Source organism: Nyctereutes procyonoides, unplaced genomic scaffold (assembly GCF_905146905.1).
Source record: "Nyctereutes procyonoides isolate TBG_1078 unplaced genomic scaffold, NYPRO_anot_genome, whole genome shotgun sequence".
NCBI classification, from domain to species: domain Eukaryota; kingdom Metazoa; phylum Chordata; class Mammalia; order Carnivora; family Canidae; genus Nyctereutes; species Nyctereutes procyonoides.
The window spans coordinates 17363543-17389485 of NW_026575044.1; the positions used below are offsets into that span (position 1 = coordinate 17363543).

A 25943-nucleotide genomic window follows, 5' to 3' on the forward strand; every position below is an offset into this window, starting at 1 on the left:
CATTTCTTAACATTCCTTTTAAACATCATAAACGTGAATCTTCTGAATCTGCAGGAGAACAAAGAAGAAATGATATTAATAATGAACCGCAGCTTGGAACATCTCCTGATACTGTGCAACAATGAATACAAAATAAAACAAATAATTTGTATTTATGGAATGGAAAACAGCTTGATTATTTCAAGAAAAAATATGACTGCCTTATTATTGCTAGTGCCATATTGTCAGGTGCGAATGGAGCTCAAAAGTTGTATCATTAAAATTGGGAAGTGCTAAACATTTACATATTTAACCATGTAGCAATCCTGTAGCAATCATGTTTTGTTAAAGTTCATGGCTCAAGGAAAATGTGGTGTTACTAATAAGATATGTAGAGTAGATTTCACATAAAGAAGCAGTTAAAACCTAAAAACTACAATTTTATCATCAGTGTTAATAAAACATTTAGAATGTACCATCAGAATTTTAACACTGCCTGCTTTTTAGTTAAAAATAATTGAGCATTTTCAATCATGAAATACTTAGGTGGGCATAAAAATATATCAGTACAACATGCTGTAATGGAAACTTAAGGTGAAATAAGAAAACAGCATTCTACTAAACTACAAAACAAGGCAGTAACATTTTAATCTGTATTCGTGAAGCTCCATCTATTTTATATCAGAGCTTTAATAGTATGCTTAAAATGTAAGATGCAAGACTTTGATAGTAGTTTAAAGTTTTTTGTCAGAAGGAATAACATCTGAAATCTATTGAATTTCAGTGTTACTGTTAGAGAAAAAAATGGTTTCAGTGAGAAATATTTACATTAAAACATTGGATTTTGTATGGAGGGTATATATAATAATGCTAGGGGCATAGTCAGGAGTTTCTGCCAAACCAAGAAACATTTCTGGGTGTTTTGCCATGGCATTTTATGGATCATCATATTCAGTTATCCTTGGATAAGGTGTCAAAAGATACAGATCAAGTAAATGTCTTAAATCTTTCATCAGTATAAATTGACTGGCACATGAGACGATCATCAAAGAGAATTATAGTACATCTGAAGAGCTGGGAATTGAAATAATGAAAATGTGAAGAATCTTTGCACCTTGATGGGCAGCCTCCAGTGCTGGAGCTGCACAGTTTAGAAATTATATCAAGACTGTATATTTATTTAAATTGTAGTTAAGAAGTGGGAATAGTTAAACATTTAGAAAATGAGCATTTTTGAGTGATTTGGCTTCAGTACGCAATGCAAGAGATATTTTAGCTTTATAAAAAAGGTTTAAGTTATTCAAATGGACTGAGTGATTCAACAAACATTAAAAATTATTGAACATATAAAATTAAGTAGGCTATAAAAAGCTGAAGCTGTTATTAAAAATGTTAACACCATTTGAAGCAAAACCAAATTAATAAAATTAAGTCAGTTAAAGGATAATGCCAATAAACTATATTTGTGACTTAGTCAATAACAGAAATGTTGAATATATAAAATTTTAAAGGTATTATAAGGGCTAGACATTTTGAATTACTGTTCAGCAGAAGTAGAGGATTTACTGACCAATATCGTTGATGTGAAGAGAAACTCTCAGCTTATTTTGAGATATATCATCTACTGATTATGGGGAAGTCATTGGAAAAGTTAATCGTGATTCCCTTTGTCCAGTGTTGCCTAGACTCCCTTGTATCCTACAGCTAGTGATAGGCATATGGAGTGAAAAACTGTATCAACAACAACAGTTTTTAAAAATGCTTTAGAAATTAAATTATTTCTTTTAAATGATTGGTGCTATAGCTTGTATCACTTGATAAGCCTTTTTATCATATCCTTAGTGATTATAAGGGAATAAATATACTTTAAAAGAGGTATAAATTATTCATACTGGTTATTAAATATTTTAAATATCATTTCCACGAATACTCTCTATTTTGAGTAACAGTCTAACATCAGACTTTTATTCTGTATGATTGTTACATTTGAGGTGACGTTGAAGCCAGCATATATAAGTTCATAGAATTGAACAGAAATTGGCCTGTCTCACTGACCTATATCTAGTAATTTTTTTAATGTTTTGAAATTTAGAGAGTTTTAGGTGAAACTGATCTTGAAGTTTATTGCTAAACTTTTCAGACTTGAAATTTTTTTATTATTTATTGTTATAATTTTAATACTTCCAAATGGTATTACTGGGCAAACTTTTCCACACTCCTGTTTCTAAAAGCATAATTGGAGAATCCCAGATCTTTGGTTTAGAAAATGTTAGCTTATAACCCACTAAGCCCTACTAAGATTTGACTTGTAAGTGAGCAGCAGTTAACCAAGTGCTTGCTTTGTGCAGAGTGTTGAACTGTGTACTACTCCTCATGTGGGGACAGGCTGGCAGAGAGCAATCCATGAAACAGACATCTGTTTAAGAAGTGCTATTTTAGATGAAAAGTTCATTGTGGTGTATTTCTAAAAAATAAATGTGAAGTATCTTAAGTGCCTAAGTATGGTTTTTTTTTTTTTTTAATGATCCGAATCCAGATCATTTTCTTACTGTTTTTATTGTTTCTCATTCTGTTAAGTGATGAAGGGGAAAAGTTTGCTTTGACTAGTCTTACTTCTCTGGAAATTTTTGGACTGGTCCCTTTTAAGTCTCTGGGAGGCGGTTTTTCCAGTTGTTTTGTGAGGGGAATATGTGCATTTTGGAGTTTTATGAACTTTAAATATCACTGATTGTAATATCACACTTCTCTTTGGCAGAATGGTAAGCACTTACCCAAATGTTTTATGACTCATGAAATACAAAATGATTTTGGGAAATAATTCTTGTCTCCAAAATATGAGACAACTATTAACAAAGCATTTTTGTTTTAGGTTTGGATTTTCTTTCCCTTATTCCAGTTGATCCCCAGGTATGTATCCTGAATTTAAGCAACTAATTTGTATTTGATTGTTATGTCATACTAACTAAAAATGACCAGTTGCATAAAATCAGGACAGTCAACTTTCAGTTACTTAACTTGATGGAAAGGAATGACTATAAATATTTCACAATTTTATTTGGAGGAATAAAGTTGCTGTTTTAAAATTTGTGGTATTTTGACTTGATACCTGAATTTTTAATTGTATTTTATTTAGTTCATTTCTTACAAGCACTTGAGTGATTAAAATGAAGGGAAGCAGTGATGACTAGAAGTTAAAACTTCACAGAGATTATTTGTGAAACGCTTGTTCTATATGTCAAAAAGAGCGGAAGCCGATTCAAGACTTGAATCATTAGCTCACTTCTTCCTGTTGTTTAGAGGCAGTCAGATTCAGACTTTAGGGATGCCCCAATCTAAAGTTGCTGTATACCCGTCATTCCTGTTTTCTCTGCCAGCGATAAGAAACTCGAGTATCTCCGAATCCCAACATGAAGACCTGCAGTAAACCTGGACTGACAGGTGGATAGCAGAGGCAGAGCAGAGGAGGGAAGGGCGTGGGAGAAGCGGAAGGGGAAGGGGACACAGAGAGACTTTGAGAGAATTGCTGAGGGTAGGGAGGGCCGGAGGAAGACCCACACCCCACTGCTTCCTAGGCCACAGAGGTTGCCAAGGCTCGTGGCAGTCCCCCGTGTCAGTTCTCTGTGTCTGAGCCCTGAAATAGCACTGGAGATTTGGGCCCAGGGCAATGTGTAGAATGAGGAGTTGTTCTCACCTTGAGTGACTTTGTTATTACATCAATAGATTGTATAACCAGAAGTACATGTTTTTCTAGGAAATGGATTCTTCAGGCTTAAAATGTTACTGATTTTTATGAGAATCTTCCTTTAACAATGATTTTGGAGCCCAGAGGGTTTTGATTTCATAGTGCTGTTCGGCATGCTTAGTGTCCAGCTGACTGACTTGGTAGGCCAGTAGAAGGATGAGGTTGCGCCTTCACTTGCCCTTCGAATCCTTAGATTGTTCTCCTTTACATCCACGATGCCCATGAGCCCTGTCATCTCTCTGCAGATATGTGCCGGTTACCCATGGAGGATAGAGATAGAGGAAAAATGGCTGCAGCCTGAGTATTACGAGAATTCACAGGGCCTATTGATAGCGGGAGTATGGTGTCTTGCATTCATCTTATAAATGAGAGAGCACCTCTTTGTTAGAAGTTTCTGGGCTTTTTTCCAGATTCTTTCCCCAATATTGGTGGAAAATTGGAATGGATTTGATTTTAAAGAAGTTTAATACCTGACAGTTGTGCTCTCTTTAGAGCTTCTAGAAGCTCTTTAAGAATGATTCCCTGTCCCCTGCCCCCTTTAGCCAGTATCCCTTTGATGTCTTTGTGCATGGCATTCATTTTATTGATAAACCAAGACCCTTATCCATCCTAAACACTACTTTTTTTAAAAAAAGGCAGCTTGAATTTTATTTGTTGCCCTTCTGCTGGCTGGCAGAGTAAGCCTGGGGCTGTTTGTTGGTAATTTAAAATCTTTTGGAAGATAGTGTAGTCAAACAGCTTTAGTTTTCAGTTCCTGTTTGGTAACTTAGTATCTGTAATAATAGGTTGAGAAATTTGTAGAATTGATGATATTGATAGGATATTGTTACTGATCTTCTTTCATACAGTTAATCTAAAGACAGACTTTTAGGACTTGTACATATTGGACCTCATTTATTTTACTAAAGCCAGTGCTGTTGTTTTCACATAAAACACTCTATAGTGACATAAAATAAAGCTGTTAGCTCCTGTCTCTCTACTTCTCTTGGGCAATGTAAAAGTATTAAACTCAGGTTTGAATTTTTGGGAGTCAGTGATCAAGATGGTAAGGAAACTTGAAAGACAAATTCTTGGAGGGTGGGTATCAAGTCTCACAAGGAAGATTAGCTTAGATTAGATCTCCTTTAAGATTTATTCCAAAGTTTTGTGATTATGTGGGATACGATAGTTCTACCATGTAGTCTCTATTTTAGAACAAATGGCATCCTCCCAAATATGTGTCATTTTGTATACGTCCAAAGGATTCAGTTGGCACTATTAAGATGATCTGTCTTAACATTATTCCTAAAGGGTCTGATTGATACTAAATTTTGAAAGAATTACTGAATTTTGCATTGACATTTTTGCTTAATACCATTAGAAGTATTTGCTAGCCTTTATGATGTGATTTAAACCTGGTGTAAACACTTTTAGTGAGCAAATTCTTTTGGAAGTTAAGTATATGAGTCATAATTGTGGGATCAATACTTATTATTAAATAATTTGGTATATGGACATTACTATTAAATAATTTGGTTTATGGACATTTTGGTACTTGTACTTATATATTTGGTCACTGAAAATTCTACAAGATTTGAGAAAATGAAAATGATGTTGCACTCACTAAATACAGTAAAATAGCTAAATTCATGCCACCTTCCATCCAAAGATGGGAAGTTTTGAGAAATTTCTAAGTCCCACTGGGATTTAAATACGTGGCTGTCACTTGTGCATATCTAACAATTTCTAGTCTCTTTATTTAAAATCAATGTAGCCTCTTCCTCATCGGCATCATTGTTTGTTTCAAGCAGTACTGTCCTCCTATGTTTTTGGATAGTCTCACCTCACCCTTAACAGCAAGCAGTACGTCTGTCACCACCACCAACCCCCATGAAAGCAGTACTCATGTTAGTTCATCCAGCAGCAGGAATGAGACAGGGGTCATAACCAGCAGTGGAAGTAACATTCCTGACATCATCTCATTGGACTAAAGGAGGACTTCACTCGATTCTAGGAATCATTCATCAAAACTTCTTTCTTGGATCTCTGGTCCGTGGAAACTATTTTTTTTTTTTTTTGGTAACAATTACTTTGATATTTATTGATGTCAAATGGATTCTTTTGCTTTCTGAGAGACAAACACAGATGACTGCAGCAAGAACCAAATGACATGCAAGGATTTTTCTTACTCATGCTGTACTCTGAGCATCAGATACATTTGGCCATGACTGTATCTTCTCCAGAGATGGATTTCAATTTCATATGTTACTGAATGGATTCTACACACACATCAGTTAAAATTTTTTTTGTTGTAATAAACAGCAATAAAATTATGTAAATATTCAAGTAAACTTTTTTCTAGCTAAAGATGTAATCAGTGATTCTAAAATGACAGCAACTTTTGTTTAACCTGATGTGAAGGAAAAATACATGGAAGGAAGTCATGTTTGCTGAATGAGTCCTTTCCACGGAGATTTGTTCTGTTTCATCAAAGTAATGAAGTCTTGCTAAGCGGCCTGAGCTTGGGCTCCATTTTTCTTCCTGCAGTTCCTCTGTTCTTCCTAATTCCATCAAAGAAAAATGGCCTTTGTGTTTGTTACTCATTTTTCCCTGGTTGTCATTTACACTTTGATGTTGTTCGCTAGCACTTGCAGAGGGAAGTTCTGGGATTCGACTGCTCTTTGTCAGTGATTGTGCTGAAGAACACTGCAGATTCTGCCCTGACATAATATGTGTTATTTTTGGTAATTGTACATTCTCATTCTAGAGATTTCTACAAAATTAGGCTTGCCTTTTTGAAAAAGAAATTCTGTGCGGCCATTGAATGTTGAATGAAATGTCTTTGGAGTGACATGTGGCTAGAATGTTCATTAGAATTTTGTGCACACTGGCCAGAAACATTGAGAGCTTCGAGGCAGTGGAAAAACAGGTTTGGGGGAGGTGGGAATAACAAAGTTATAATCTCTTCCTAGGAACTTCTTTTGCTCATTTATTTTATAGAATAATATACAAATCTTTGTTGAAACTTCTCACATTTTAGTAACACTAACAAAGTAAACAGGATTTAGAACTCTGGTCACATTTCTCACCAGTGCAGTCTCTGATGATTTTCAAACTTAATTAGAAGACACAAACCACTGCAAGGCATGGGGACTGCATCAGATTTCCTGTTCCGTTTTTGTTTTTGTTTTTTTGTTTTTTTTACAAGGAAATCTTTGGATACCACAAAGGACAAGCGGAGTTAGAGATGTTTGAATTTAAAGTAAGGAAGGGGTTGGGGAGGATGGGCCCACAGCTCACCTTGAAGCTCACTCAGAGTGTGCTTGATTTTAAATCCCTCAGGAGACCGAGTTTTACCCTTGGAGAAACATTTCAGTCCACATTTGTATTTCCCTTTGTTTCATTTGGCTCTCTAAATTTTTTGAGTTCTCAAGGAATTAATACTTTTCTAATGTTTGCCTTTCTCTCCCTAACTGTATCTATTTTAAAAATAAAACCCTTTTTAAAAATGACTAACCTGATTTCTCAGACTGAAGTGCCCAGATAAAGAGTACCAATTTCATTTAGAATAGGGATACTGTTACATTATTTCTGGGTTGGTGTAACCCCAGGAAGCTGACTTGTCACTGCCTGGGTGGTTTTGTTTTTGTTTTTAAACACCTCAAGTTTTCATGGACGCTATACTCCTTTTGTACTGATTTAATTTCATGTGATTTTCTATGGCATCCCTCCTTTGGCTACGTCATCGCTTTACTTAATGTATTATTCTTTTTGGAGAGCTGCTTACTATTAAAAACATGGAAACAAACCTGAATCTTCTTGCAGTAGTTGCACCATCATTACCAGTTTTACCTTCTTAGCCATTAGATTGCCAATCCGTGTTACAGGCCTTTGGTTCAGATAGAGAATTTCTTCCTAGTAAAATTTTATGTTGCTGCTCTAAATACAGATGCAATTTCTGCTAACTCTGTAATCAGATAGAAGACATAACCCTGATTTGTGTGGTATCATTTGTTAATAAATAAATGATGTATATTTGTTATCATTTTGTTACCTTTTAGATACTCAGACTCCCCCTCCCGCACTTAATCAACAAAGTTTTATAAGGTTAAATGAAAATATATTCATAGAAATTAGTTTATTTACTTGGTTCTTGTAACCGATACCTCTGTACTTTTATAGTTGTGCTTTGTTTTCTTTTTTACTACTTTATGTGAACAGTTTTAGTGTTCATTTTTGGTGCTTTACACTGAAATTATATAAAATTTTAATTTATACAGGCAACTAACATTTTTAAAAATACACTTTTAAGTTTGTAATCTTAAAATTGGGGCTTTTGTGTATGTATCTTTGAAGGTGAGTACTTCTTTATGCTTTTGCCTTACAACAGCATGATCATTAAGTCATTATATTTTTCTCTTTTTTTTGCATGGTCACCAAATACTGTTACTGAGACCCTGACTTAGTTTATTTTGCTTGCCCAGATTTCTGCTTAACCAAGTATAATGCAATTTCAGAGGAGGTTGTCTTAGCTGTTATTTAGACGTCAGCCAACTAGTGATTCTGTGGAGTGTCTTGTTTAAGGAAAGGAATGCTGACCTCAGCTGCTAGTCTACTCTTAAAGACACTGAGGAGGCAGCCTGTGGTTTTGATCTTCATTCATGGAGAAATGTTAAGGGCTTTTCCTTGATTTGGTGATTCCTGACACTGTAATTGGTGCTGAATATAGCTTCACAGCTAAACTCTGCTTATGTTCACTAACTTTCTGACCCTTAGGTGGGCCACTGTAGGATTTTGTAATTTCCATTTCTGCCCAGAAAGTAAAATACTTGGCATCTGTCATAGGATAATTATAAGGCCAAATGAAATAATAGAATTAAATTTAGGTTATGTGGGATTTATCTTATAATGTGCTTCGGGAAAGCTAGGATGGAAATACTGTGATTAGGGGAAGGTTGTAAGTATAAGTAAGTTGAGCCATAACTCTTGACATAGAACAAGTTTCCCTCTGGTAGACTCTTAAAGAGAGTTTGAAGAAAAGATTAAAATGTTGGATTTTAGGTGAAGTGGTATTCAACAGAGACTCTTCTGACTTCTTTATACCTTTCAGGCATTCTACCTTCAGACCAGTCCTGGACACTAGTCAGTTAGTAACCAAGTTTGGTTTTCTTCTGCTAATAAAGTATTCATTAGTTATGTTTTGTCTTTTTAAGTAAACTTGACTTTTACAAAGCATTAGTTTAATTCTCAGATAAGCTTTTCATTTCTTTCTAGTTCCCAGTTGGTACAAAAGCACTTAACTTTTTTCTCCCCCTCCCCCATTTTTAAAGTAAATGCTTGCTTTGCTAATTTTATTCATTTTGAAAAATGCAGAGCAATGTGCCATTTAAACTTGAATGTGAAGTGTTTTGTGGCCCTGGATCCATGTGCTGTGGGAGCTTGTCATTAAGATCAATGATTGATGATTCAGACAGATCCACCATTTTTTTCTGCTGCAGTTCTACATATGGTGAAACTTGTGGGAAACAATTTAAGAATTTCTCTGCTTTTTTAAGAGTCTGATGCTCCTGTCAAATGAACGATTGGTTTGTAAGCCCCGTTTTTATGTTACTAGGGGCCACGCTCCCAATTCCTAGCAGAAACAAATAAAGCTATATAAAAGTGCCCATCCTTCTTTAATGCTTGCCTGATTCAATAATCTTTTTGTTTTTTCTGTTTATGTCAGTTATATATGCTCATTGTGGAAAAACTTAGACAATACAGAAAAGTATAAAGAAAAATAACCAAAATAATAAGCACTTTGATATTTTTGCATATTTCTTGCCAGTCTCTGCTACTTGTGCGTGTTTTTACATAGTTTTATTCATTCTCAGTATAATTTGTCTTTGTTTTTTTTTTTCGGTCTACATGTCATATTAAAAACTGTCAACTTTTATTAATTGCATTATAGTGCATTGTATGGATGTGTCATGATTCGTATCACCTTTCCCCATTGGACATTTTAGATTGCATCTCATAAAGTTACAGTCAATGTTTTTGTGTATAAAATATTTCTTAAGGACGAATTACTAGAGGTGGAATTTCTGGGTCAAGGATACAAACACTTTTGTAGATCTTGATTCGTATCACTTTTCCAAATGATTTTACTGATGTGTACTCCAGCTGTATGATATAAGAAGTCTTTAACCATATTCTCTAAGAATATGCAGTCATCTCGTTGCTGGCATCTGCACTAAGTCCCTCTCCCCTTCTAATCCCAGTGAGCTGGGCTGATTTGGAAATAATTGGCAAAGATTTTCCTGGGCTGAGTTTCAACAACATCTGTCTGACATATTCCAGATAATACCTGCCTAAGGATATCCAAATAATTTTTCACATAGTTTTACTTGCCCTGTGAAATACCCCATTGTCAGATTATATTTTCCATTTTTAGTTAGAAAATCTTGACACTTTTTTTTTTTAAAAAAGCCATTTGTACCTAGGGCCAGCCCTTAGTAGCCAGCTTTCTTTTTTCCTCTTTCTGTAGGCTCCATTTTGGGCTTTCTGAGCTCCCCAAAGCAAGTAGGATCTCCTGAACCAAAGGCAGTCCAACAAACTGGAAAAGTGGTAAGGCTGACCAGCAAAAGCAGCGCCAAGCTTTGCTTTTTTCACATTGTATTCTTTTGTGTTTCCAGTGGCATCTTGGTGTTCTAAAGGGCAGCTCTGTGGCAAAAAAACAAAAAACTGAAAATGAGGTTGCTATCTCAGATGTTCAAGTTGTATTATTTTCTTGATTGGCATACCACATAATTTCCTAGACTGCTTTTTATTTCAGAATGGCTTTTAAAGCTTCTTCACTCTGTGTTCTCAAAGCTTATCTCTTTTAAGTAATATTAAAACTATTGGAATATTCAGTATGTCTTATCAATGTGTGTAGGATAGAGTAGAATAAAAGATGTGGTCCCAGGCTTTCAAGGACTCCTGATCAGCTTTTCAAAAACCAAGAGTTCTTACCTACCAACAGGACATTATGCTAAGAATTTTACCAAAATGTTTCATTCTTTACAATAGCCTTTAAAGGAGAATGATATGGTCCTCATTTTAAAGATGAAGGAACAGATTGTAGGTAAGTTTTTCCGTGGACTTGGGAGTCTGAAACAGACCTTATCTCAAAAGCTCTCTGACTAAACGGAAATGGCCTTAACCGGGTAGGCTATTTGGGCATCTAGACATAGATTGTAAAAACTGATTTTAGGTGATGGCCATGGGAATAAGGAAGGAGTGGACCCTGGAGCCGTTTCAAAGGAAGACTCATGCTTCAGTGGCATGAACAGATTACAGGAGTGAGGGCTGAGTCCACTTCTCAAGCCCAGGTAAACGGGATGATAGTGCTGTTTGGAGACCAGGGGCATTAGTTGTTTAGGGGAGGCAGTGAGGAGTTTGATGGGAAGCAGGTTTCTGAAGCCCATGTCTGTTACTCTGCAGTCTGAAGATGTGCAGCCTGCCTTCGTTGTCTTTCACCGGTCTCCATTCTGTAGATCTAGTCATTCCCAGGTGACTATCCACTCTCTTTGCTAAGCCATGCTCGCCGTGTCTCCACCTTTTCTCTGGATTTTTCTCTTCACTGCCTTGTCACCTGAAGTCTGGCACCCCCTGCACCTCTCACCAGTGTGGGCTGTGTTCATGTTCCACATAACTTAAGTGGACGGGTAGCTGCCCGTCCTCTATTGCAGTTTGTAAGTGATTTCTCCCAAGGCCTCTGACTAAAGTCTGCCCCATTTGCAGGCTGTACTGCTGCTTCTGCTCTTGCCAAGTCACCTGACCACGTCCTTGGATTTGCTGAAGGACTTCACTTCCTGACTCAGTGTTTCTTGCCATCTCTAACTTTGTAGAGTTAGAGATTCTTGGTCTCCAACATTTTGATGGTTAATCCATCCAACAATCTAGCTTGTGAGATTTTTGGTTACCTCCAATACTTGTTCACACCAAAATGCCCGGCCACTATTTCACCCTTTGTGTTTTCTCTGTACTTCTTGTTCATCTTAGACTGCTCCATTATTACAGCCTTGAATGTATCCCCAGATCCCTCCTTCAGGGTTTTCCATCTATCCTTTGATTTGGTATCGCATGCTGCTTTTGCCCATTCTTGTCCATTATTACAAATGCACTCCTCAAACCATACCTGTCTCCGCAGAAGACTTTGCTTCCTAATGCACTCAGAAAATCCAGTTTTTCAGCATTATTTCTCTCCACATGTGCTCATCTTCATTCTCCATTCCAGTCTCCGAGGATGAGGTGGGCCCAGAGGCCAGGACAGCTGCATGGGCTTTTGACTTGTCTCCTGTCATCTTCAGGACCTTTCTCCATCACACTCCCTCATTCCTGCATGTCTTTCACCTCTCCTGCTGCTTTTGGCTTACAGAAGTCTCAGCAAATATTAGATCCTGCTACATGCCAGGCATCATATCACGAGTGGCATTCAGAACACAAAATAGATAAATACCTACCTTCACCGAAGTTGTACTTCAGTAGAATAAAGATGAGTGAGATAGGGAGATGACAGTGCAGTGGTAAAAGGCAAAATAGAGGGTGCTAGGGTAGCACATAGATGAGGCAGTTGATTCCATGGAAGTGTCCTATGAGTAGGACCATGGGAGTTGATTAGTTGTCAAGAGAACTGAAAATGTTCAGAATAGCTGGACTTTGGTTAAGGAATGTGAAGTATGTAAGAAACCACAAAGGGCCTTATATGGCAATGAGAAGGGCCTGAGGGGTTCTCATGATCATTAACAGTTAATGAGCAGCATTGGTTAACTTTGGTATGATTGTCTCCATTTTACAAATGTGGAAACATCATGAGAGGGTGAGTGACTTGCCTGTGGTCATGCAGCTTGTAAGTGGGTAAACAGGCTTCAAATCCAGCTTTCCACCACCTAAGGCCATCCATGATCATTCTATCTAAAAAGTAGGTATTTCCTAACTATCCTTATCACTGTTTATATTTCTATATGGCACTTATCATAACCTGTGTTTATTTTATGTGTTGCTTGCTGTGTATTGTCTGTTTCTCTTACTAGATTGTAAGCTCCATGAGGGCAGGTGTGATCTCATTTCATGTGCATCCCGGAGCCTAACAAGGTGTGTGGTGCATAGTAGGTGCTCAATAAATATTTGTAAATGAAGAAATGGTGGGTGTATTTGACTTGTGCTGACAGGGGAAATAATTCAATACCTGAGCAGCAGGCATTCACCAAGAGGAACACAAGAGGAGATAGATGCTTGGGGCTGATGGAAGAGGTGACGTGCTTGAGATTTGAGAGGAACTCTGTGCATTCCAGAATCTTAACAGAGGCAAGCACTGGGAATGGGGAATTTGTAGGACAGTACACACTGAGGATAATAATGTGTAAGTAGGTATTGTGTTAAACCTGAAAGTCTATCTGACCCTCCTGCAGACCCAGCCTCCTGTGTGTATATATGACTGGGAAATTCTGCATGTAATCTATATACACAACCAGTCATCTGGGCCAGGTATGCCACAGTTAAACGGTATGGTTGTAGGTGTGATTCTGACTTACCAACCTCAGTCTCTCAAGGTGTTTAACAATTTGACCCAAGTCGTCTTTGGAGTCTGTACTTTGAAATGGGGAACAATCAGTTAACCCTACATCTCTGGAAGTCCTGCCCATATGACGTTAGATGAGCAAACAGGCCTATTCTACTACATATGGATAGTGTAGGAACCATCAAAATGCGAGAGCTCAACCTTAAAGGTCAATGAGTGAGAAAAGAGCTAGAAAAGGAACACCTGTAGTAGGAAGAAAATGAGTAATCTCACAGAGTCCAAAACAATAGTGCATTCCAAGAGCAGAGTGTTAGTGGAGTTAAAAGCCGCTATAATATAAAAAGTATCCATTAAAAGAACTAAAGAAAAAAGACCTGTTAATTAAACTATGGCTATTGCTTTCAATTGCATTGATTGTAAGATGTAGCTCAGTAAAGCGTGGGGAGGACTGAAAATGCATCTTAGAATTTATCCTTTTTTTTTTTTTTATTTACGATAGTCACACACACAGAGAGAGAGGCAGAGACACAGGCAGAGGGAGAAGCAGGCTCCATGCACCGGGAGCCCGATGTGGGATTCGATCCCGGGTCTCCAGGATCGCGCCCTGGGCCAAAGGCAGGCGCCAAACCGCTGCGCCACCCAGGGATCCCTGCATCCTAGAATTTAAAGAGTCATGATCATCTATATCTTCCTTCGGTTTTCTCAGCCTGGCCATATCTAGTAGTTTCACCAAGAACAGTTTCAATGGAATGATGAGGGTAAGCCTAGGTCAACATGGGATGACGACTGCAAAGTACAGAAGTGAAGTGTGTCTGTGTAGACCATGCGGCTGACTGATAAAGGATGAGGCTATAGTAATAGAAATGTGTATGGTGGAGGAAATTTTTTTTTAAGATGGGAGAACTTTGAGTCTCATGTTTAAATGCTAATTAGATAGTGGGATACGGTCCGAAAGGGAAAGGTGAATGTGGGTAGTGCAGTAGCGGCTGGCCAAGATTATTGGTAACCCCTAGGTCACTGAACAAGAGGAGGAAGTTGGGATCCGTGTGAGAGGCAGATGAAAGTTGGATGTGGGTGCAGTTGTGTCAGCTGGGCAGCAGCATTTAAAGGTTTCATCTAATGGTTTAACTTTTAGGTCTTTGAGAACCAAGTGGAATGGCCTCATTCCCAGATGTGGGAAGGAGGTGCGGGTGGAGGTACACAATCAACGGGGATAGAAAGAAGTGTTAGCAAGGCTGTGGAGAAAAGGGAACTTTTGTGTGCTGCTTGTGGGAATGTAAAGTGGTGTAGTCACTATGGAAAACAGTAAGGAGGTTCCTCGGAAAATTAAAACGAGACCGTGTGATCCAGCTCCATTTCTGGGTATTTACCTGAAGAAAATGAAAACATGAATTCGAAAAGATATATGCATCCCTCTGTTTGTAGTGTTATTTGCAATAGCCAAGACATGGAAACAACCCAAGTGACCTCCTACGGATGAAAAGACTTGATAGATGAATGGATTAGGATATGTATACACAACGGGATACTGTGCAGCCATAGCGTTAGATCTTGCTATTTGTAACACCTGGAAGGACCTAGAAGGGTGGCATGCTACATGAAATAAGTCAGAGAAAGTCAAATGCCATATGATTTCACTTATATATGGAATCTAAAAAAACCCAAAGAGCGGAAACAGACTTAGAAATAACAAGCTGGTGGTTGCCAGGGATTAGGAGGTGCAGGTATGGACCAAATAGGTGAAGAGGATTAAGAAGTACAAACTTCCAGTTAGGGATAAAAAATACAGCATAGGGAATATAGTCCAACATACCGCAACACTTTTGTGTGGTAACAAATGGCAGCTATACCCAATGAGCATTGTTTAATGCATGTAATTGTGGAATCACTGTTGTACACCAGAAACTAATATCGTATATCAATTATACTTTAGTTAAAAATTTAAAAAGAGGGGATCCCTGGGTGGCACAGCGGTTTAGCGCCTGGCTTTAGCCCAGGGTGCGATCCTGGAGACCCGGGATCGAATCTCACGTCCGGCTCCCGGTGCATGGAGCCTGCTTCTCCCTCTGCCTATGTCTCTGCCTCTCTCTCTGTGTGTGACTATCATAAATAAATTAAAAAAATTAAAAAAAAATTTAAAAAGAGGGTCGCCTGGTGGCTCAGTGATTGTCTAGAGCCTTTGGCTCAGGGTGTGATCCTGGGTTCCTGGGATCGAGTCCCATGTCGGACTTCCCACAGGGAGCCTGCTTCTCCCTCTGCCTGTCTCTGCATCTCTCTCGGTGTCTCTCATGAATCAATACATAAAAATCTTTTTAAAAAGACAACAGAGTTAGTTCAAAATAGTCTCAGAGAATGAGCTAGAAAAGAACAGCATTGAGCTGGACAGTGTGGACTTAACAGTGGCATCCATTTCTCTGCGGGACTCAGCAGTGCTCATCAGTAAAGTCTACTTACTCAAGGTTGGGTCTTTGTAACGTTGGTGCAACAGAAGGATGACAGGAATCACATTTCAAGGCTGCTGGCAAGTCGTTCAAGCAGTGAAAGCTCAGCCACCATCACACTCCTGAAAATATTCTTGCCGATGTCCAAATGTGCACATAAATGTCAAGTTCCATGGACTTTTCAACATCTGCATTCGACACTCTATTCAATGCCTTGGTTTTGTGACACCACCATTCTTTATTCTGACTTCTTCAGGAACTCCCCCTCTCTTCCCAGGAAATTTATATATATTTTTTAATTTTTATTTATTTATGATAGAGAGAGAGAGGCAGAGACACAGGCAGAGGGAGAAGCAGGCTCCATGCACCGGGAGCCCGACGTGGGACTCGATCCCGGGTCTCCAGGATCACGCCCTGGGCCAAAGGCAGGCGCCAAACCGCTGCACCACCCAGGGATCCCCCCAGGAAATTTATAAACGTAGGTGTAACTTTGCTTGGTTGGCTGCCTTTCCAGCCACTTGACCCACGTCGCTTGTTATACTCAATGACTCTGCTAGAACGTAAGTTCACCAGGGCTCAGATCATTGTTTCTTTGGTTAACCACACTATCGCAAGTGTCTGGAACAGTTTTAATTTTAACCTATGCCTATGCCTTTTATCTATTTATACACAGAGAGAGAGAGAGAGAGAGGCAGAGACACAGGCAGAGGGAGAAGCAGGCTCCATGCAGGGAACCTGATGTGGGACTTGATCCCGGGTCTCCAGGATCACACCCCAGGCTGTAGGCGGCGCCAAACCACTGCGCCACTGGGGCTGCCCAACCTATGCCATTATATTTGAAGTGAGTTTTTTGTAGACAGCATATGGTTGGGTTTTTTGTTTTGTTTGTAGAATCTTTATTGAGCTAGAATCCTCACAGAGGTTTAGTTTGTGAGGGCTGCCATAAAACTGGTCAGGTGTCAGTGGGTTTGGATCCCTCTAAGGGCTCTAAGGAGGATCTGTTCCAGGCTTCTCTCTGACTTGTAGATGGGCATCTTTACCCTGTGTCACCTCACATTGTCTCGCCCCCACCCCCACCCCATGCCTGTCTCTGTGTCCAAATTGCCCCTTTTAATAAGCTCACTGTTTATACTGGATTAGGGCCCACCTTAATGACCTCATTTTAACCTGATTGCTTCTAAAGATTCTGTCTCCAAATAAGGCCACATTTTGGTGTTAGGACTCCAACGTGACTTTTTGTGTGTGGGACATGATTCAGCCTGTAACACACATGCAGTTTACTCATTCAGAGCGTACAGTTCGTTGGTTTTTGGTTTATGTAGAGTTGTGTGACCACAACTTTTTTTAGAACATTATCCTCAACCCCAGAAGTAACTGTACCTGTTAGAGTCACCTGCCCCTGGGGTGAAGGAAGAAGTCTAGGCTTTCCTTCCACTTAGCCTTTGCTGATGGGTAGCGATAGAACCCAGAGATTTTCCTGTGCTGTTTGACCAGAGTGATTATTGTTTTAAAACAACAACAACAACAACACAAAACTAAGATACCAGAATGGTTTGTTTTCTCAATGAAAAGGCCCTATAACAAGTGCTGGCTGATAGAAATCTCTAAGGAAAGCTGCAAATTTCTGGAACCACTTTTAAGAAACATATAGTTAAAAACGGTGGTCAGTCTCAGGTTGTCTGAGATAATTGTGTTAATCTGTTCATATGCTGTTTCATTGTGTTTTTTTTTTTTTCAAAGTTCTTCAAATTTCAGGGAACCCCATGTTGATTACAGATTCTGAATAGATAGTGGTTGCCTTGGTGTGGCTTTGTCATCCAGTTCTCCCTGGCAGCCGTCACAGAACAATATCCAAGGATTTCACAGGTGGAAGAGCAGGAGAAAGCAGTGTGTATAAATCTTTTCTGAATACAGAAGTAATACTCATTGTAAAACAAAAAAACATCAAAAAACCTGAAATTATAATTATTATTATAGATTTTATTTATTCATAGAGACGCAGAGAGAGAGGCAGAGACACAGGCAGAGGGAGAAGCAGGCTCCACACAGAGAGCCCGACGTGGGACTCGATCCAGGGTCTCCAGGATCACATCATGGGCTGCAGGCGGCGCTTAACCGCTGCGCCACCGGGGCTGCCCTGAAATTATAATTAAGGAGCTCTTTTGCTTAGAGAGAATTCCATCGTTAGCCTTACATTTGTTTTCTTCCAACGTGCTGCCAATTTGTTGCCATGAAAGCCTCATTAATAGGCATCTCAAGAGATTCTAATTGTCTGAGACTTGATTATTTCTTAGATCATATTCCTGCACCTCTCGGGGGAGAGGAGTCAACAAGTCCTGCGGAAGCTGTGGCTGCCAGATGCGGTGATGTGGAAGGTTTCTGGGGCCCTCAGAGAGGTGGTGTCAGCACCACCTGGGAGCCTGACTGGAGGGGTTCACGAGGCAGGGGTTCCTAACCCCTTCAGCAAGACTGCGGCGATTTCTAACACCAAGGCCCAAAGTCCAGTCGTAGAAGGGGTGCTGAGGTGGGGAGGGAAAGGCAGGGCTCGTGGAAGGGGAGGATGGCCAAGAACTGAGGCCACAGTGGGAAAGGCCATCCCTGCAGATACTGCGGCCCCCTGGGAACAGCAAAGGTGGTGCTGGATGGACGAATGTTGGCTTCAGGGGGTGTGGGGAGTGGTGATGGGTCCCGAGATGACCCTCCCCCGCCCCAGGAAGGGCCATCTGACCTGATCCCAGGCGCTGTTTTTTGGGGAGGTGATAGGTACAATCATCCAGATGTGGTGATGGGTTGGTCTCCTGGCAGGAGCAGTAAGGAGAGGTGGGTCCCCTTGGGAGGATTGCAGGGTTGGTAGGGCCCTTGGGAGAGGAGGGCCAGGGTTCTGTTAGACCAGGATGTTGAAGGGGGATTTCAGAGGATGGGTGAGGCTAGAGGGGATTTTGTTAGTGACAGATGGACCTTGAGTGGCGGAAGGGGCACAGTGGGAGGGCTGAGAGGGTTAAGAAGTAATGGGGGATGTTAGATTGCAGAAAGTGTAGAGCCTCATGGGCTGAGAGGCTAGGTGATGTGGGATTCTCTGGCTCCGTTGTAAATGACATTAATAGGGATGAGGACTTGACAGCATTTTTCCTGATAGTGTCTTATGCAGTTTTATGTGTGTGTGTGTATATGTGTATATACACACACTTGTGTATGTGCATGTATAACAGCTGTTATATCAAAGCTGTTTATATAAATATATCAGCTTAATTGAGATACAATCATACACAGTTTACTCATGTAAAGTATACAGTCCATTTCTAGTATATTCAGAATTATATAACCATCACTACACTCAATTTTAGAATATTATCCTCACCTCCCCAAGAGAAACTCCACATCCATTAGCAGTCACTCACCCCCATTTTCCCATCCATCACCTGCCCACCCCACCCCCCCCAGCGCTAGGCAAGCCCTGATCTACCTTTTTTCTATGTATTTGCCTACTCTAGATATAAAATATGTGGCTTCTTGTGACTGACTGCTTTCAGTTCGTGCCTAGTGTTTTAAAAATTCATTCACGTTGTAGCAGCTACTACTACAGGACTTCATTTTTTTTTAAATGACTGGATAACGTTCTGTTGTATGGATGTACCATACTATATTTATCCATCAATTGATCGACATTTGGATTGTTTCCATCTTTGGGGTATTAGGAATAGTGGTACCAGGGATATTTGTGTACCAGTATTAACGTGGACATAAGTTTTTGTTTCTCTTAGGAATGAACATAGAAGAGGAATTGCTGGGTCATATGGTAACTCCAATTTTAACATTCTGAGTAACCACCAGACTGTTTTCCAAAGTGGCTGCACCATTTTTAAATTCCCCCGACCCTACCCCTTCCCCAGCGAAGAAATCAGGGCTCTTGATTTCTTACCTTCAGTTTTCACTCATGGCCTTCCTAGTGGGTTTGGTATATTATCTGACTGCGGTTTTGATTTACATTTCTTTAATGATGTTGATCATCTTTTTTGTGTGTCTGTTGGTTATTTGTATATCTTCTTTGGAGAAATGTCTGTTCAGATGCTTAGCCCATTTTTAAAAAAAGACTTTTTTCTAGGGGAGCTTTAGGATCATAGGAAGATTAAAAGGAAGGTACATCGGTTTCTCATATAACCCCTGTCATTACACAATGCACAGCCTCCCTCCTTATGAACATCCTCCACCAAAGTGGGACGTTTGTTTTTCACTCTTGCAGTTGTCTATCAGACGGGTGTGGAAAAATGTATAATGATATGTATTCGTTGTAGTATCCTACAGAGTATTTTCACTCCCCTAGAAGTCCTCTGTACTACCCCCTATGTATCTCTCTCCTCCAGTCCCATTCCTGGCAACCACTGATCTTTTTCCCCCCCCCACTTCCCTATATGTTGCCTTTTTCAGAACATTATGTAGTTTTGAATCATCCAGTATGTACCCTTCTCAGATTGGCTTCTTTCACTTAGTAATATGCGTTGCAGGTTCCTCTACTTCGTGGGAAGAGAATGTTCAGTTTTGTAAGCGACCGCCAAACTGTCTTCCAAAGGGGCTGCTGCATTTTGCATTCCCACTACCGGTGAATTTGAGTTCCCATGTTTCCCTCATCTTTGTCAGTATTTGGCATTGTCAGTGTTTTGGATTTTAGCCATTTTAATAGCTATAGAGCAATATCTCACTGTTTTAATTCCTAATTCCCTAATGATGAGTGACGTTAAGTGTCATTTCAATATGCTGCTTTGCCATTTGTATATCTCTGGTGAGCTGCCAGTTCAGATATTTTGCCCATTTTTTTTAAGTGGGTTGTTCATTTTCTTACTATTGAGTTTTAGGAGTTCTTTGTTTTGGAAACCAGTCTTTTATCAAATACATGTTTTGCAAATACCTTTTCCGAGTCTTTGACTTATCTTATTTCCTTTACAGTGTCTCTTGCAGAGCAGAAGTTTTTAATTTTAATGAAGTCCGGTGTAACAGTTTTTTTCTATTGTGGATTGTGGTTTTTGTGTTGTATCTGAAAAGTCACTGCCCAACCCAGCATCATCTAGATTTTCTCCTATGTTACCTTCTACGAGTTTTAGACCTTGCATTTCACGTTTAGGTCTATGATGCATTTTGAGTTCACTTTTGTGAAAGGTATAGGCTTCTGTCTGGATGGTTTTTTTCGTGTGGATGTCTTTTCTAGTACCATTTATTGGAAAGATTGTCCTTTCTCCATCCTTTGCTCCTTTGCTGGTTGAGACTGTATTTGTGTGGGTCTTTATCTACACTTTTTATTCTCTTCCATTGATCTATTTGCCCATTCTCTTGCTAGTACCACAGAGTCTTTAATACTGTAGATTGTGATATTAGGTCTTGAAGTCAGATAGTGTCAGACTTTGTTCTTCAGTATTGTGTTCCTTCTGAAGTCGGCTTTGCTTGAAATTAATAGAACTATTCTAGTTTTCTCTGATTAGTGTTAGCGAGGTACAGTTTTCTCCATTTACTTTTTTGTTATCTGTGTCTTTTTGTTTAAAGTGCATTTCTGGTAGACAACATAGTTTGGTCTTGTTTTGATCCACTCTGGCAGCCTCTGTCATTCATTCATTCATTCATTTATGTACTTATTTAAAAGTATTTTATTTATTTGTTTGTTTATTTGTTTATGAGAGATGCAGAGACACAGGCAGAGGGAGAAGCAGGCTCCATGCAGGGAGCCTGATGTGGGACTCGATTCTGGCTCCAGGATCATGCCCTGAGCTGAAGGCAGGTGCTCCATCACTGAGCCACCCAGGCATCCCTTATCTCTGTCTTTTATTTATTTATTTATTTTTAAAGATTTATTTATTTATTTATTCGAGAGAGAGAGAGAGAGAGAGAGGCAGAGACACAGGCAGAGGGAGAAGCAGGCTCCATGCCGGGAGCCCGATGCAGGACTTGATCCCGGGACTCCAGGATTGCGCCCTGGGCCAAAGGCAGGCACCAAACCGCTGAGCCACCCAGGGATCCCCATCTCTGTCTTTTAATTGGTGCTTTACACCATTGACATTTAAAGTGATTTTGATATAAATGGGTCAACACGTGCCGTGCTTTTTCCCATTTTCTGTTTGTTGCCCATGTTATTTGGGGTTCCCCCTCCCTTTTTATGTACTTTATATTTCATCTTTTCTTTGCAGTATGTCCATTCTACCTATGTAAAAAAAAATTTTTTTTTAATGGTTGCCCTTGACTTTGCAGTGTACATTTATAGCTAATCCCTGTCATCTGTCAAGTAACATTATACTGCTGCATGGGTAATGTCATTGTCTTATACTAAGTATTCCCAATTTCTCCCTCCGTCTCTTATTAGACAGCTGTCCTTCAGTGAACTTATCCATAGCTAAAACCACTGAATACTTTATTGCTTTTATTATTTTTGAACAGACTGCTCAAATGAGAATAAGAAAAATGAAAGATTTTATTTTACCATCGTGTTTTCCTCTAATGCTCTTCCTTTAAGCAGATTCAAGTTCCTGACCTACATAATTTTCCTTCTTCCAGAAGAATTTCTTTTAACATTTCTTGCTACCCAAGTCTGGGTTAACAAATTCCCTTTATTTTTGTTTATCTGAGAGAGTCTTATTTGGCCTTCACTTTGGAAAGTTAATTTGGCTGGAGGCATAATTATAGGTCAGTAGGTCTTTCTTCCTCTCCACTTTAGGTGTTTCAATCTGCTCTCTTTTTGCTTACATGGTCTCCAAAGAGAAGTCCAATGCAATTTTTATCATGGCACTTCTATAGGTAAGATGTGTTCTTTCTTTGGCCTCTTGCAAGATTTTGTCTCTTTTGCTTTTTCTTCAGTTTGAATATAATATGCTTGGTGTAGGTTTTTAAAATATGTATCCTGCTTGGTGTTCTCAGAGATTCTTGAATCTGTGGTTTGGTGTCTTACTAATTTTGGGAAATTCTCTGATTATTGTTTCAAATATTTGGTTCCTTTCTCTTTTTCTTCACCCTCTAGTATTCCCATCAAGGGTATGTTATACACTTATAAGTGTCCCACAGTTCTTGGATATTCTGTTCCCTTTTTTTCGTTTCCATTTCCATTTTGGAAGTTTTTATTGACATTTATTCTAGCTCACTGATTTTTTTTTTTTTTTACTCAACCATGTCCAATCTATTGATGAGCCCATTAAAGACATTTTTGTGACAGCGGTTTTTTTTATTTCTAGCATTTACTTTTGATTCTTTCTTGAGTTTTTATCCTTCTGTGTTGTCTGTTCTTGCATGATGTCTCCCTTTTTCTTTTTTTTCATTAGAGTCCTTATTAAATTAATCGTAAGTTGTTTTAAATCTCAATCTGATGACTTCAGAATCTCTGCCATATGTGAGTCCGGTTCTGGTGCTTGTTCTATCTCTTCAAACTGTGTTTTTGGTTTTTTAGTATGCCTTATAATTTTTCTGTCGAAAGTCAGACATGGTATACTGGGTAACAGGGGCCCAATATTGGTTTCTGTGGAAGTTTCTGCTTTTGGGCTTCTGCTCTGGTTGCTTGTTATTCTCTGTGTCTGCCTGCCCTTCTCTCTGGTTTTGGGGGCAGCAACTTAAGCTGTCATACTAGTTCTCTGCTGGATCTAGAAGGGTTGTTGATTTTTATTTTTTTAAAAGATTTTATTTATTCATTCATTCGAGACACACAGAGAGAGAGAGAGAGAGAGAGAGAGAGAAAGGCAGAGACACAGGCAGTGGGAGAAGCAGGCTCCACGCAGGAAGCCTGACACAGGACTCGATCCCCGGTCTCCAGGATCACGACCTCGACTGAAGGTGGTGCTAAACTGCTGAGCTACCCGTTCTGCCCGGTTGTTGATTTTTAGTTTGAGCTTTCTTCCTGTTGCTAGAGTGGGAGTGACAACTTCCAAGCTCCTTTCATATTGCTGGACCTTTCAACTTTTTTTTTTCTTTTTTTTTTTTTGCCTTTCAACTTTTTAAGGGGACTCTTGGCTTCCTCCTGCATTCCCACTCCTTGTCCTGTGGCCTGAAACATAGGGCTCATCTGGCTTGTTTCCCCATCTCTCCCAGATTGCTTTCCTTCATTGACATATATCCAGTGTCTTGAGAACTATTTTTTCACACTTTTTTTCATTGTTTCAGGTAGAGGGGTAAATCTGACTATTATTTCCATCTTGGCCTCAAGCAGAAGCAGCAGGTTTTGTTTTCTTTTTTCTTTTTAGGTTTTGTTTTCAATAATAATCTTTAATGCCAATTTTCCTCCCAAACACTATTTATAGCTTTTTTTCTCAGGCATGTCTGCTACTTTAAGTGAATAAGATGAGAGGTAAAGAAAGTACCACTTTCCCTCCCCAGTACAGCTGTGTCTAAACCACATTTGGCAGCATTTCTCTTGGTCATGCCAGCTTCCCAGCTGTTCTAAACTTGTTTCTTCACTGGTTGGGACCCCTTCTTGCCCAGTATAGGAAAGCCCATAGCCTTTTCTCCCTCATGCCCCTACTTCAGCATCAGCCCTTTTCTTTCATGCCATCGGATGGTAGCTTGACTCAAAACATCCCTACTCATGTCTTCAGTTAAAGAAGTAAAGCCCTAGCAGTATGATTAGAGCTTTAAAGGCATTTTTTTTTAAATGGGAGAAGACATGGTAGTAATAGCATTCTAACTTAAACATAATGTAGAGACATCATTATTTCGTCTGAACCTCATAATAACTGTGTTGCAGGTTATACAGGTTGGACTGTGTGCACCTATTACTCATTTTAAAAGAGATAAAAAAGAACTTTGATCTAAAACATGTGGAATGTGAATCAGTACTGGTTTCTCGGTGATTTTTTTGTAAAATGATTTGGAGAAACTACATATTTTCAGAGCTGATGGGTTGTCTCTCATTCATAGCAGCTGTGTGTTGGGATACAGAAGCCTAGGTTTTTAACTTTTTTTAAATTTTTTTAGGTTTTTAATTCTTGAGGGAAATTTCTGTCTCAGCGGGTAATTACACAGTCTGGCTGCATGGCGTGTGATGTGGGGGGTAGTCATGCTACATATATGTCTTTTTTAAGATTTTTTTATTTATTTATGATAGACAGAGAGAGAGAGAGGGGGGGGGCAGAGACACTGGAGGAAGGAGAAGCAGGCTCTACGCAGAAGCCCAACGTGGGACTCAATCCCAGGTCTCCAGGATCATGCCCCGGGCTGCAGGCGGCGCTAAACCGCTGCGCCACCGGGGCTGCCCTATATGTCTTTAAAAAAAAAAAAAATTTTTATTTATTCATTCATGAGAGACACATTGAGAGAAGCATAGTCAGAGGGAGAAGCAGGCTCCATGCAGGAAGCCCAATTCAGGACTCGATCCTAGGACCCCGGGATCACGTCCTGAGGTGAAGGCAGATGCTCAACCACTGAACCACCCAGGCGTCCCTCTGTCTTTTTCTTACCTGGACTATTGTAATTGTAGAAAACATGTCTTGTTGCTTTCATCCTGGCCTCCCTACAGTTATTTCTCATAGCAACAAATTTATCTTCTTTTTTTTTAATTTTTATTTTTAATTTTTTTTTATTTTTTATCTTCTTAAAACACAAATTGAATCATGTAGCTGTTCTGCTTACCACCCTTCAGTAATTGCCTGGCTACTCAGGGTAAAATACAGACGTTTTTACCATGACCTACAAAGTCCCTCCATTAATGATTCTAAATCTTCTACTTGTGACCACAGTAAGAAATATATTTTATGTCTTAAAATACACACTTTGTATATATACATTATTTTATTATTTATTTCTTAAAATTTTTATTTATTTATTTATGAGAGAGAAAGAGGCAGAGACACAGGCAGAGGGAGAAGCAATGAGGGACTCGATCCCAGGACCCCGGGATCACGACCTGAGCTAAAGGCAGATGCCCAGCTGTCCCTTATTTTATTTTCTTAAGTAGGCTCTACACCCAACATGGAGCCCAACCAGAGGCTTGAAATTATGACCCTGAGATCAAGAGTAGGATGCTCAACCGACTGAGCTGCCCAGGTGCCCCCTACAGATATCTTTTTAAAGAAGTTTCCAGAATCAGTGTTTGTCCTTATGTATCTAAGAAGCATATGTGACTTCATTTACATTGAAATACAGCATGACAAATTATCTGGTAATTTCGTTGAGTATATTCATTTCCAGAAGTTCATTTGGGGTCTAATTTTAGTCTCTTCCAAGTTGTTATTTGATTTTTTGAGCATAGGGAATAAAGCTACAGTAATTGTCTTACTGTCCTTATTAGCGAATTCTAACA

The 25943-nt window shown here is 39.3% G+C and overlaps 1 protein-coding gene across 6 annotated transcripts in view; it reads left to right on the forward strand.

Moving 5' to 3' along the window:
* The window catches only part of PIAS2 (protein inhibitor of activated STAT 2), a 130482-nt gene that overhangs the window by 81270 nt on the left and 23269 nt on the right, over positions 1-25943 (forward strand). For 3 of the 6 annotated variants that reach the window (XM_055324431.1, XM_055324432.1, XM_055324433.1), the window contains 2 exons: positions 2849-2886; positions 5512-9635. In XM_055324431.1, coding sequence (XP_055180406.1) covers positions 2849-2886; positions 5512-5691 — 218 coding nt within the window. In that variant the 3' untranslated portion in view covers positions 5692-9635. Of the gene's footprint in view, positions 1-54; positions 2820-2848; positions 2887-5511; positions 9636-25943 lie in introns of those variants that run through there. The other 3 variants (XM_055324434.1, XM_055324436.1, XM_055324435.1) reach the window with 3 other exon arrangements.